Genomic DNA, 14,975 nt, shown 5'->3' with positions numbered 1-14,975 from the left:
ATTGCTTTTCACTCTGTATAAGGATAGTATTAAATTGATTGTATTACAGTGATTCTCAGCTTTTCAATCTCTCTCCATTATCATCATCATCATCATCATCATCATCATCATCATCATCATCATCATCATCATAGAAAGTATGGGCTATGTGTGCCAGTAATACATTGAATGTTCTCTCTAGTGTTTCGCTTGGTTATTTCTCTTGGCAGAGTTCACAGTCTTAGACATAACATTTCTAGTTTTTTCTGATTATTGTAGATGATGTAAATTAATGGTTGTAACTGTAATTCCTTACTCATGTGTTCACACGTTTTATGTTTCCATTTTGTATAGCCTTTTGTGTTGCTCATATATTTCACATCTAGATGTATCTTGTCTTTATTACTATACCTGAAATAGTACCTTCTTTTCTGTTACATTATTTTTCTTTCAGGAAGAGAGCTTTGACGTAGTTACAGTAAAAAACGAGATCAAGCTGGAAGTAAAGACAGAGGAATCTGTAGTCTTGACTGACAGGTGAGAGTGGTTGCATGTATTCATGTTGTATTTGTTGCGCTGGTTGAAGTACAAAAATATTACAATTTAAACTTTCCACTTTTGAAGAAGCTAAATCATTCTTCACAGCTCTAGATGGATGAAGAATTGGGATATAAATATAATACGAGTTTAAATTTGCTGCAGAGCATGTCTTTTGCAGAAGCGCAATTGTAATTGAGAAGTTAAATGTACAGGAGCCGTATACCAGAAAACTTATGTTTAGAAGAAATGACATTTGAAATTTTTATTTTGGTTTAGTGCCTGTATTATGTACTTAAAAAAACTATCTTAATGAATGCAGTAATGAACATAATCATTTATTATTGGAGACAATTCTTTGAAATAGATACTGTAATATTTGAAATGTCAGCTTGCATTTTAAAATGTGTCAATATATGCCCTTAGTACATATAATATTAATGACAGGAATTTAATACCGTACAATAAAACTAATTCCAAATAGCTGTTTTACGTCCCTATAATAATAATAATAATAATAATAATAATAATAATAATAATAATAATATAGCCATACAAAGTAAAGATAATCGAAAATAAATTTCTAATAGATTGATGTGGAGTCTATAATAATTTGACCATAGTTTAACAAATTATACACGAACTTTTCTTGCTTGTCATCTTTCATCTCATCAGTCTTCTTTACTTGAGTCACTTCGCTCTCCTCCTTCTCCTGCCATGTTTTGTTGGTTTGCCTTGGCGAGTATGTCTTGAAACCAGGCCATCTTCTCTTCAGTGAGGTCATTTTCCTTGGCAGTATTAAGTTGTACAATGGAAATTGATGGTAAACTTATCTCCAATGGAATAATTGAACATCTTTTTGTGAAGGAAAATTGTTCGTAAGACTCACAATATGATAAACATACTACAACCCCGTCATGTGGAGAAAATGCCATTCTTTGATAAGACTGATTTTGAACAATTTCACGGTTAAGATGAATGTCACATGTTTTGTGTATAGTCACATGATTTACTGAAAGACTCTTGACGACTGACGTGTTCTTTACAAAATTTATGTTATTGTGTATCATGAGATGCAGATAAACAATCGATTGCCATGATCGCTGTATTAGAGATATTGAAACATAATTTTGCAAGATAGCCAACATGATTATGGGGATCAAGAAAATGAATTATGCCTAAAAGGGCTTATAGAGGTATACGTATCTTGTACATATAACTCCTCAAATATTGTTTTACCCTCACTCTATTAATATTATGATTATTTAATTTGTAATGTCGGAGTTAAGGAATGTCAACGTATAATAGAGGATTGCAATTCTTGCTCTGATATTCTATGCATAATGCTCACATTTCGGTTTATTTATTTACGAATTTCTACATTGCGCCATTTCGCATAATTTCAGTTCTTGAGGATCGTAACTTTCACTAATGGTTACTTTTTGATTACAGTAATTTGTGCACTGACAGGATTCGAACACGACAGGAGAAGCACAGACGTCTCTCCACAGAGAAGCCTTCCTCCGAAAGTGCGCTTGACGGCTTCCGTAGAAGAAAGAGCAATTTCCAGTCACATTCCCGCAGCCACACCGACAAATGGACATCCAAATGCAATACCTGTGGCGAAACTTTCTTAGAATCGGAACATTTAAGAACCCATGTACATACCCACACTGGCGAAAATCCTTTCGTATGCGATACCTGTGGAGAAAGTTTCTCAGAATTATGCAATCTCAATACCCATGCACTCACTCACACCGGCGAAAATCCATTCAAATGTAATACGTGTGGGAAAAGTTTCTCAAGATCACGATATCTCAGAATCCACGTACGCACGCACACGGGCGAAAAGCCATTCAAATGTGATACGTGTGGGAAAACATTTTCACATTCAGGAAATCTTAAAACTCATGTACGCAAGCACACAGGCGAAAAGCCATTCAAATGCAATACCTGTGGGAAAAGTTTTTCAAGATCGGGACATGTTAGGACCCATGCACGCACTCACACGGGCGAAAGGCCATTCAAATGTGATTTGTGTGAGAAAACATTCACTTTTTCGGAACATCTCCGAAGCCACGTACGCACGCACACGGGCGAAAAGCCATTCAAGTGTAATACGTGTGGGAGAACGTTCTCACAATCGGGAAATCTCAAAATTCATAAACGCACACACACGGGCAACAAGCCATTCAAATGCAGTACCTGTGGGAAAAGTTTCTCACGATTGGGAAATTTCCAAACACATGTACGCATTCACACGGGGGAAAAGCCATTCAAATGCGAAACTTGTGGGAAAAGATTCTCGGATCCAGGACATCTAAGATCTCATTTGTATACGCATGCTGAAGAAAAACCATTCAAATGCGATACCTGTGGGAAAAGTTTCTCACGTCCTAGCTATCTCTTAGCACATTTACGCACGCACAGGAAGGAAAACCATTGAAATTTTATATCTGTGGAGAAAATTCCCCCGAATCTAGTTTCTCACATCATATCTACACACGGACAATAGTCAAAAACTATTGAAATGAATACCTTTCGAAAACGTTACTCAACATTGGAAAGACTTATAACCTATGTATGCACGCACGTGTGGGAAAAGTTTCTCAAAATCGGTCTTTCTCAGTCATATACGCACACATACGGGCTGAAAGTCAGTCATATGGCATAACAGTGAGCAGTAGTCCTCATAGTCTGGATTTCTCAAAATCCATACAAGTAAACGGACGGAAAAAGCAATTGATAAGCAGTCTTGAAGAAAGATTTTTCAAATTCGCGAAACCTCAGAAGAGATGGACACACGTACACGAACAAAATACCTTTCAAACACGATATCGCTGATAAATAATTTTCAAAGTGGGAGATCTTACAATCAAAAACTTTCAAACTGTAGGAATGCATCCACGCTTCTGATAACATTTTAATGCGAGATCAATTGGTAATATTTCTTTGAATGGGTATAGTTGATGTTATGTGCGCTATCACGAAGTGACTAGGATTTCGTATTAGAAAAGAATCGGTATTATGAAGATTCTGAATATAATTGAGAAGCAATATCTAGCAAATTGTTGAGTGTACATAAAGGTGATGAACTTATCCGTCACTGTGTAACGTCTATGGGAAGCATTTCACACACTCAGGAATTGTGAAAATTCTTCTTTGCCAACATAGTTGGAAAAGCGATTCTTGTGCTCTTTTGTATACTTACTTACTGGCTTTTAAGGAACCAGGAGGTTCATTGCCGCTCTCACATAGCCCGCCATTGGTCCCTATCCTGAGCAAGATTAATCCAGTCTCTACCATCATATCCCACCTCCCTCAAATCCATTTTAATATCTTCCCATTTACGTCTCGGCCTCCCCAAACGTCTTTTTCCCTCTGGCCTCCCAACTAACATTCTGTATGCATTTCTGGATTCCCCCATACGTGCCACATGCCCTGTCCATCTCAAAAGTCTGGATTTAATGTTCCTAATTATGTCAGGTGAAGAATACAATGCATGCAATTCTTTGTTGTGTGACTTTCTCCATTCTCCTGTAACTTCAGCTCTCTTAGCCCCAAATATTTTCCTAAGCACTTTGTATATATTGTTAAATATGAGGATTTGAAGGACAGTGTTTCTTCATATACATACTGATTTCCTTCCTTAGTTTTAATTGTAAACATCTGACAATACCTACTGAACATCGATGGTCCGATAAAACCACATTATTATTATTAAATCCGATAATGATTTGCTTTTGTCAAACCATTGTACGGCACTTAGAAAATAAAGATTCTCCATGAAGGATTCATTTTTTTTTAGCCATTCCTGTTTTCCCTATATCCCTCTTCGATTTTATAACTTCGTCACTGTAGAATGAAGACTTGAATTAATATTAGTTTCCACTTCATTTGCCACAGATATGTACTCTGATATCACTTTGAACATTTACGATTTTTCCCAGTAATTGATCTGTCAGTGCTGTTCACACGTTTGTTTTCGATTTCTGTACATGTGTATACAAATGTTACAATATAATGCACTGGGAAAGCGGATGATGCCTAAGCTCGTCTCTCATGTTACACAAACAGTATTAAGCCTTTCTGTGCTTTCGTCAGCGTCGACAACTATTGCCAGAAGAATATGACTATTTTTATTCAGTTTATATGACTTTTACAAGTACAAATCAGCTTAATTTGTTCACATTATATCTACCGAAAGTTTTTCCGCGCATTTGCTCTCATTAATTGAGAATTCACATCATCACAATAGTTGACTCTTGAGAATTCCCCGTAATATTACAGAACTGGTTATTGTCGCAAGGAATATTAAAGGACGTTAATTACTAGCATTATCTAAACACCCTTTGCCCCATTCCAATGCAGGTTTCTAGTGGTTGTTCAGCCAAATGAACTTCCTTAAAAAGTTAAACTAGGCCTAAATATGCAAAATGCGGTATCAGAAATGAGAGAAGCTCTTAAAAGATCAGCTGACGTTATCAGTTTATTTGACAAGGGAAAATGCGCAAATTAAAAAGTAAGAAAGTGTACGAGGCTGTGACAGAAGATGCTTTATTAAATTTTAATCAAGTTATATATATTGAAGTAAACTAATATGTTGTTTTCTAGTGCCTTGCATTTGGCATAACATAGTAGTAAACTAATATTACAAATAGAGATTGAACTATTGAAAAGTATCATTACTTAAATTGGCTAGTGTTCTGAACCTAAAGATGTGTTGTTAATTTCTTTGTACAGATTTTGTTTTTCAATTGTTAACTAAAAATTACATTATTCTTACCCACTTATCACAAAAACTTTTACAAATCAAACGTCTTTATAGGAACTTGATTCTTTACAGTTTAATTATGCATCATAAGGTACAATCTTAAATAATTTACAAGAGTGGTGCGATTTGTAACAATTGTGATAAATCATAAGGTCCACACTTGTGGAGTAATGGTCAGCGCGTCTGGCCGCGAAACCAGGTGGCCCGGGTTCGAATCCCGGTCGGGGCAAGTTACCTGGTTGAGGTTTTTCCGGGGTTTTCCCTCAACTTAATACGAGCAAATGCTGGGTAACTTTCGGTGCTGGACCCCGGACTCATTTCACTGGCATTATCACCTTCATATCATTCAGACGCTAAATAACCTAGATGTTGAGACAGCGTCGTAAAATAAGCCAATAAAATAAAAAATAAATCATAAGAAAAATATCATTGTATAGTTAAAAATCGAAAGAAAAAATTCTGTACGAAGCGACTATGGAATTCACAACACATTTTTAGCTTCAAAATACTAGCTAATTAAAGAAATGATACTCCTGAATAGTTACATTTTTATCTGTAATATTGTTTTACTCTTAAAACTAAAGAATAATGGTATTTTATAAATAACTTCAAAATAGCCTAGTGTAAATCTGAAAATATTGAGATTAGGACGCATGTTTATATGACATTTTTTACTCACAATATCTTCGGAAATACATAAAGTCCGTAATTGGCGGTAAATCCTCGTGAAATGTATATGTGAGACAATTTAAATATGGTGAAAATATTGCGTGTATTCAACATTCGTCTTGCGATAAATTCTTGTCTGAATTTTGATACACTAAGCATCAGATCTCTTGCGCAATGTGGTTTTCAGTTTTTCTACCAGAGAATGAAAGTCAGACAAATAAAATGGCGAAAATAATATCACTACATTGGCTATCATCATAATATTCTGTTTCATATGGTCCCTCAGAATCCATAAACTCCTATCCACCCAGTCTCGTACTTATAGTCCTCGTTCTTGCAAAGTCCTCGTGGCCCTCTCTTGTATTTTTGGGCCTCCTATCTCCTTTCCTGCTCATTATTTTTCTTTTAGTCGTTCGTGTTTCATTCCCTGTACATGGCTGTACTTGATTAAGTGCCTGTTCTTTTCGTTTCATTTTATTTATAGTATTCCATAGATCTTACATTACCATTGAAGCTTTAAGATGTGAAACAAGTAAAAAAATTTTACATTATTACAATTTTTGGCTAGATGAAGTGAGGTGAGGCCGAGGATTCGCCATAGAGTACCCAGCATCTGCCCCACGGCTGGAGAAAACCTTGGGGAAAAAACCAACCAAACAATGAGTCCAAACGGGGACCCAGCACCGGATCAGCAGGCCAGGGACTCTGGTGACTAAGCTACGTTGGTGGCTCTACAAAAAAATATACAGTACATAGCAATCAGATTATTAAATTTACTAACTTATTATTCAACAGTTGAGCTACTGTAGTACCAAAACTCCTGTGGCTTTGAACTAGAAACTCCAGCGCTAGTGCAGTACTTATCACCTACCAGCTGGGGCGCGGGCATGCCAAGCTACTTGGAACTGGGATACGATCCTCATGATTTTTTCAGTTACTGTGTTGCAACGTCTGATGAAATCATTGTTAAGGTTAGTGAAAACTATGTTATGTCGACCACTAATTGAGAGTAGATGACAAACTCGAGACACCAAAGAGAAATTCAACAAGCTGATAATGACGAATTGGGACTTAGCGGCTGGGTGAAAGGTCAGCCAGATGATGTCAGTCGAGCTATAATGGTGGTTCGCATATTTTCCGCATCATCAGAAGTTTTAATGCATCAGTATACAGATTTCTATTCAATTTAAAGTATATACAATTCATTAGCCAAACTATAAGAATTTACAATACATACTGGTAGTAAATATTAATTTAATTTACAAGCACATTTTCGTTATGCTATACAAAATTGTACAATTCATATTAAGTAGATTAATTCAGTTTATAAGCATATACAATTAAATCAGTTAAGATACACAAAAATTGATAGCACATATCATGCAAATTACTTCAAATTACAAGCATAAACAATTCATCAGTTGAGGAATACAGATTACTATTCTGTTTAAAGCATATATAATTCATGAGCCAAATTATAGAAAAAAATATACAGTACATAGTAAACATATTAATTCAATTTACATGCATACTACTTTCGTCAAGCTATACAAAATTATACAATTTATATCAAGTGGATTAATTCAATTTATAAGCATAAACAATTCATTAGTTGTGCTATACAGACTACTATTCAATTTAAAGCATATACAATTCATCAGTTAAGCTGTACATAAATAAACAATACATAAATGGTAAACACATTAATTCAATTTACAAGCATATTTATTTGAGCTGCACAAAATTGTACATTTCATATTAAGTACAATAATTCAATTTACAAGTATAAACCTTTCATCAGTTGTGTCAAAAGGTATGAGTATGTAGAAATTTGATTAAATCTTTTCTCATGGTCCCTCAAAGCTTTAAGATAATTAGGCAGTGCATTAATAAAGAATTTAGTATTTCAACCACCAACCTAAAAGTGGCATTCTGTGTAGATTTTTGTTTCCTAAATCCAAACTGTTCTAAAACTAATATATTGTTGGGCTTCAGATAATGATGTAATCTATTATACATAACTTTCTCAAACACTTTTGAGAATGGTGTTAATAATGACATCGATCTATAATTAGCTATAATACATTTATCTCTCTTTCTGTATATTGGTTATATTATTGAATATATGAGCCATTTTGGAAAAATACCGCATTGCATTGACAACCTGCATAAATCGCTGAATGGAGGTGATATTATTTCAGAACAAGCTTTCAGAACTTTACTTGGATTTCATCATATCCAGAGGAATATTTAGTTTTCAGATGTTTCATCACATGCATAATTTCTGCTGCTTTTGTTGTTTAGTCAACTGTCCGAAGACACGTCTGAATCTAACAAGTGACACCAAGAAGGCACTACTTATAAGGCATGGGTAGAGTACGATTGCCAGTTCCTTTCCCCCTCCATTAGAAATTCAGTGTTAAATGTATAGGTTAAGTAACCAATTGCAGCATCTCCTGCACAATCTGGAATGTTTAAGTTTTCAATAATATTTATATAGAAGTCGTTAAAATGATTTTCAATTATTTTTGGGTTCTCTATTTTACAATAATTGATTTTAATATAAGTAATATTTTCATTCTTTGGTTATCGATTCGTTTTATTTTTATTAATATCCCAAATAGGCTTAATCTTAGTACTACCTGAATTTCGAATTTTTTCATTCAGACAAGCTTACATTCTCTTTGCATTTTTTATAACTTTTGACAAAATTTTACACTAATTCTTATAGCAGATAAGAACATGAGGATCATCATTATTCTTACTCAATATAGATTCCGTTTTGTAATACATGATATCTTAATTCCCTGAGTGGTCATCAGCTTCTTATGGGAGTCTGTGTCACAAAAAAGTTTGATAGAAAAGCCGAGAAACATCAGAATTACGGAAGACATCTTCATAACGAAGAGGGTTTTCTCTTGTTAGGTCATGGAAGAATTGAATATGCAATTTCTGAAGGACCCAAGCTTAAAGCCATCAATACAATGAAATTCTGGAACAAAATATATTTTTGGAAACTTTCTCGGACTTGTAGCAATTTCGAGGATCTTCATCTTCCTCGTTTACCTCAAGACGAGGACAAAACGTCGGTGTATCACCAACTTTCTACCAGGCTAGAAGCCCGAAAAAGATTCCAAAAATCACTTCGCCAGGAAAGCTTCAGTAGTTAAAATAGATTTGTAATTGAGAGATTTATTGAAGTTGTTTCCTTCTTAGGTAAGCAAGAGCTTGAAGATGAAAGTTTCGACATGGAAACGCGTTTTGGGGATGTTGAAAAGATGTGTTGATATGCTACCCAAAATAGCTTTATGGGATATCAACTAAATTTTTTGTGATGAAATGAAATAAGGTTCTGTACACATATTCAGTTTCAACAAAGAACGATTAGAAAATGAATTAGGCTAAAACTATTTATGTAGATTAAAAAAAAAAAAGCATTTATTCCTTGCAGACCTGAAATTCATATAGCAATGGTCTTCAAGCCAAAGGCAACACAACTTATCTAGTTGGCCTTGGCATTGGCATTGGCTTACTACAGCTTCCTCCGAAAGAAGTGTGATCACAACCTGCACAGCCAAAATCAGCAGTGGTTCAAGAGACACTGAAGACGACGACAAATAGCGTCGAAACGGGCCGTCTGTCGAAGGTAAATACCTTTTTAAACAATTTTAACACTTATAACGTGTGACAGAGTAAATTTTATGTTTTTAACAAAGTGTTAACGAGAACTTTAATCAATAAAAAAAATTGTCTTAGTAATTTAGTAAAGACTGGAAGATTAAGTTCTCTCCGTACACAAGAAGAGGACCTTACCTATGTTGCAGGAGGGCTTTAGGAGCATAAAAGTAGGTTATTTGTTACCTAGCTTGAACTTATATTTTAACTTCATTTTTACTATTTTCAGTTTTTCCAACATTTTTCAGTATTTGAGAAAGTAAAAATTATGCTTAGAATTGAGCTATCGACTTTATTCAAACACTAAATTGTAGCTTAGACATAGAGCTACGTTGTAATCTAAAATCAACTAATTTAGTTAACGAGAGGCTCCGGTCAGGATCATCAAGCGTGTCAGATTACTAAGAGCAGTTGTGAGATTAACTGCGCATGCGCGGCCATCTCATGCACTGCAGGTGAGATCCTTACCGGTATTTACTTCATGCTAGTAAACTGAAGCTTGTTACCGTGCGTTTTTTTTTTTAAGCAAGATGTAAAGCGCTGCAGCAAGACCGTTCTTTTATTATATTTGCTTCACCGTCGCTGTAGCAAGCGTGCAGGAAATCAAAACTTCGCTTTACCAGTTTGCTGCACGATGCATCATGGCGGAATGTATGTTTTGACGAGAGACCATGATGGATTGTGCAGCAAACTCGTAAAGCGAAGTTTTGATTTGATGCACGCTTGCTACAGCGCTCCTGCAGCGACGGTGAAGCAAATATAATAAAAGAACGTTCTTGCTTAAAAAAAAAAAAAAAAAAAACGCACGGTAACGTGCCTACGTGCTCGGGACAGGATCATCAAGCGTGTGAGATGGCCAAGAGCAGCTTGTGAGATTGTTAACTGCGCATGCGCGGCCATCTCATGCACTGCCAGTGAGATCTTTACCGGTATTTACTCGTTTTTCCCTCAAATTGTCTCATTCAGTAAATCTAGTTACGCTAATACCAACCAGAATATAACTACAAAATCATTACCAATGAACGTTGAAACCATAGCTTAGGCTAACATAAAGTACAGGTATATTAGTGTTCTAGGAAAAGTATGATAGTCTTAAAATTTACATATTGGATTACAAGATTTCTGATTTGTATTGACCTCAGCTCAACCCAAAGTGTTAGGTCTGTATTCATTTTATTGAGTAGTCCTGTGTCAAAACGTTTGAATCCAATGAAATCTATCTTTTATCTTTGAAAATAGACGGAAAATATTAGATGGATTCATTTCGTTAATATTACCTTCATCTCATGCAAACGCTCTAAACTAGCTATTGAAAAAGCGTCGTAAAATAACCAATTATAATAACATGAATGTATTAGCACATGCATTTAATTTAATCATCAAGAATAGTAAAGTCATTAGTATAGAGAGGTTTATGTGCTCGAAGTACAGTAGGCCTATAATGTAGATACCGTACATAAACTCAATGTGGTTGATTTTAAGTCATAATTACACATGTACTAAACATGTTCACATTGTTGTGTAACATGATTATTAATTACAGACATATATAGAAATGTAAAATACAATATGTCATAGGAAATTGAAATAAGTTTCTCCTCACAGCTCAGTATGTGTCAATGACTGTTAATTACGGAACCTTTTCTTTCAGTTGTGATGGATGTGATCAAGATAGAACCTGATGCTGATACGTTGGGCTTACAACCACATGTTGACACGTACGAAATAGGGGAGAATAACACTTTATCAGAGGTAAACTGAAGAGACTGTATTTTATTTATTTATTTATTTATTTATTTTTTGTCTAACAGTGCGAGAAAAGCATGCATATCACACCTTAGCCTATAATATTTAGTAGACTAAATTAGAATCTCACGTAGCATTTGTATGGTATAAGGTGTCATAGTTTGGACTGGCGATATGAAATGCGCGTGGTTGGAGTCTCCACGTAGGAAGAAATTTTTTCTTATGAAATTCAACTAGTGTGGGGGAACTGACTAATATTGCATCTTGATAGAAGTGCAGAGAAACAGTTCATAATATAATCCGGTCTCGAAAACCAGCTTGAACTGGAAAGGAGATTAATTTGCTGGCTACACATTATCCTTAGTGCTTGTTGTAGGATCTTACACGTCTGCTGTGGGTAAGGTGGCATTAGGCTAGTGGTCAGCTCTTACGTGCTGGGAGTATTAGGAATTTGTCCCCATGGATTATTGATATTGCTACTGTGATTACGCTATTAACCCGTGGAAGTTCTGAGTTACTGGTCTCACCTATGTTTTATGGACCATAGTATTTTTTTTTCGGTAATTATGCATAACAGCTACAGAAGCGATTTTAAATTTTATTCTTTCCCAAAACCCTACATTTTTTACCTCCTTTTTCAAAATAACTTAAAAACAAAAGTAGGAAAACAACGTAAACCGCAAAAAACTTAATGTAATTTTTTTTATCAAAAACCTTAATTTTCACTCCTTTTTCAAGAGGACAAATATAAGCAGCAATAACCTAACCTAATCAAAATAGCCACACAAAGACTGAATCAATTTCACAAATTCGTCAAACAATGTCAAACATGTTGAACCTTACCTTAATAATTCGGAGGTACAGGGCTGCAGCTGCTCTAAAGAAGGCACACATTCTCTCTTCCATTAGATAGTTACACTTACACATATATTCTCCCAAATATCCAATGACGCAACTAAACGAAAAACGTCCACAGCACTAAGTGCCAGAAAGGTACCACAACGACCAACTTTCTTCCGTTTCTCATACTTACGGTATAATCTCCCACAACGGAAGTTCAGATCCGTCTTATTTGCTCTCATCTCATGGCAACACACTTCGCAAATCATGCAATCCTTAAGATTACCGTGATTCACGAAATAGTACTCAATATCCTCCTCTCTCAACTCTATACAGATAAAAAACGAAATTCTACATCTATTACAACTCACAGCAATAGACCACCTACAAGATGAGAATAATACACGCATCAGCTACGACAAACTACAATCATACAGCCAACGACTTAGAGGAATTCTATCTCGTAACATACAGCTATCACTTAACCACAACCATCCAATCATACTGGAAAAATCATTACCCAATAACTACACACAACGCTTTATGACTTAACCACAACCATCCAATCATACCGGAAGACACATCACCCAATAAGAATACACAACACTTCAGCCAATCAAATCACACTACATTAAGTTATGCATCCAATAACATAGTCTTCTAAACACGAGAAAAAAAACCAAGTTCAATTCTTCTTCATATTTAAAAAAAATCTACTATACCGTAACTGACCTATGCATAATATACACGTACTAATAAACGAAACTCAATACTAAACACTACCAAACCACCAAAAATAACAAAATCGCTTCTGTAGTTGTTCTGCATAATTACCTTTCTTCCCTACCTATTCAGAAATGCGATTTATATTTTCAGAAGTAGACGATTATTTTGAGTCAATTGTTGCCTAAATAGCTGTTGAGAGTAAAATGCCTAAGGTTACTGTAGTTCCATTTGTCACCTCTGTAGCAAACTTGCAGCAATCTTGGATATATTGTGAGCGTTAAATTGCTTTGTACTTTAATCACACAAGAGTCACATGACATTTTTTTATTATTTCTAAAATATAATTGTAGTTACCTGATGTGCTCTCAACTGTAACCTCATTTCACTTTATTGATCAGCATGGATGGAGTACGCAGTGCAATTATTGACACGTAAAACAGTGACAATAATGAAACAGGTGGAAGAGCATAGAAGTATGTTGATTAGATATCTGATCATGTTATTGAAGTCCAGGTAATGATACAGATTACCTTGTATCTAATTGTAAACGAGACACATGGATGAAGTTTTAATTCAATGTGAGAGTCTTTGAGAGCTATTAAGAATGTAGGATAAGAAAATAACCAAGCAGAATAAATGTAGATTTGAAATGAGCATCAAGTTGAAGAGTGAGCAAGCATTAATCGAATTATAGATTTCTTCAGTGACAACATAGATACTGGTGGAAATACAAAATGTAAAACATGAGTTTTATGGAATTTGTTCTTACTTACATTGTGATTTCATTTATTTAACACATTGAACGCCTGAACGGTCCCTCTGGTCCGCTATGTATATTTTCTCGTGCGCCAAGGCGGTTCATATGGCCGCCAGCATCCCACATTATTTCGCGAGCTCTACAGGCCACCTGACTGCTGCAGTATTGAATTCTAAGTATGGATCGGACCGCTGTGGCCCTTATCAAAGTTTTTCTATCATTGGGGTTTGAATGGGGTTTATTATAGAACCATAAATCTAAACATAATAAGATGCACATCACTATGAATACAACATTTTATTTTGACCATTTTTAATAAACTTATAGTAACATTGAGACTGATGATAAACATTGTATCATACTCTCTTGCTTGAATATATTCGAAATCCAGTTTTTAAGTTACAGAAAATTTACATTACTGAAGCTTGTATGAAAGAGAGTAATTTACATAGATTTTGTTTGACAAATAATATAACAAAATACACTACTGAAAGCTATTCACCTCGAAAATTAATTTATTGGACAATGTTATAAAAATATGAATAGTCCTGAGAATCTCACACATCTAATTATGAAAATTAGCCAAGCACTCTAAGCAAAAATGCGGCTTTCCCTCGCATTCTTCGCAGTAAGTTGTGACTTTCTTTACTTTGTTTTTGGATATCACACCTGCTATTTTCCGTTTTTAGCATCCTTTGCAATACTTTCTCATCTTATGAGCTGGGCCTTCATGTTTCTTAAATGAATGTGTCTTTATTGCTTTTCTTTTCCTAGATGTCGATAGTTGTGGCTGTTCAGATGGATCAGTCGGATCTTCATTTGAGAATAACATCTTCTATTATTCTTTCTCTAAATTCCGTAATGTTCATGATAGACTGAGTCACGATTTTGTAGATAAGATGAGAATTTACTATTATTGTTCCAAATATGAGTTCAATAGAAATCTTCCGGTACCATTTCAGTGTTCTCCTTAGAGCTGTATTGTAACTTGCCATTTGATCTGAGACATTAACCCAGATAAGACTGAATTATTTTTTGTTAAAAAATACGATTTTTGTATGAATTATTTAATTGTAATTGATATAACATAACAAAGCTGTTTTAAAATCTTTTATGTTGATAGTATCCGAGATTTTCAGTGTCCTAAATATAGGACGTCAGTCATATCCCCATGCAAAAACATATAACATAAGTCGTTTTAGCACAAATATATATATATATATATATATATATATATATATATATATATATATGTATGAATTGTTCAGCTTA

At 34.8% G+C, this 14,975-nt stretch overlaps 2 protein-coding genes across 9 annotated transcripts in view; both read left to right on the top strand.

Annotated features, from left to right (window-relative positions):
* LOC138693108 (zinc finger protein 271-like) overlaps nucleotides 1-4,293 on the top strand; it is a 68,974-nt gene extending 64,681 nt beyond the window's left edge. Inside the window, exons 5-6 of the mRNA XM_069816740.1 lie at nucleotides 434-516; nucleotides 1,969-4,293. Of these exons, the coding sequence (XP_069672841.1) occupies nucleotides 434-516; nucleotides 1,969-2,962 (1,077 nt within the window). The 3' untranslated portion in view covers nucleotides 2,963-4,293. The remainder of the gene's footprint in view (nucleotides 1-433; nucleotides 517-1,968) is intronic.
* A 5,801-nt stretch (nucleotides 4,294-10,094) lies between these two features.
* The window catches only part of LOC138693151 (zinc finger protein 708-like), a 74,166-nt gene continuing 69,285 nt past the window's right edge, over nucleotides 10,095-14,975 (top strand). For 2 of the 8 annotated variants that reach the window (XM_069816838.1, XM_069816836.1), the window contains exons 1-2: nucleotides 10,098-10,563; nucleotides 11,286-11,386. In XM_069816838.1, the coding sequence (XP_069672939.1) occupies nucleotides 11,291-11,386 (96 nt within the window). In that variant the 5' untranslated portion in view covers nucleotides 10,098-10,563; nucleotides 11,286-11,290. Of the gene's footprint in view, nucleotides 10,795-11,285; nucleotides 11,387-14,975 lie in introns of all 8 variants that reach the window. The other 6 variants (XM_069816837.1, XM_069816835.1, XM_069816834.1 and 3 more) reach the window with 6 other exon arrangements.

The sequence above is a fragment of the Periplaneta americana genome, chromosome 17 (assembly GCF_040183065.1).
Source record: "Periplaneta americana isolate PAMFEO1 chromosome 17, P.americana_PAMFEO1_priV1, whole genome shotgun sequence".
Lineage (NCBI taxonomy): Eukaryota > Metazoa > Arthropoda > Insecta > Blattodea > Blattidae > Periplaneta > Periplaneta americana.
This window is presented reverse-complemented; position numbering and strand designations above follow the sequence as displayed.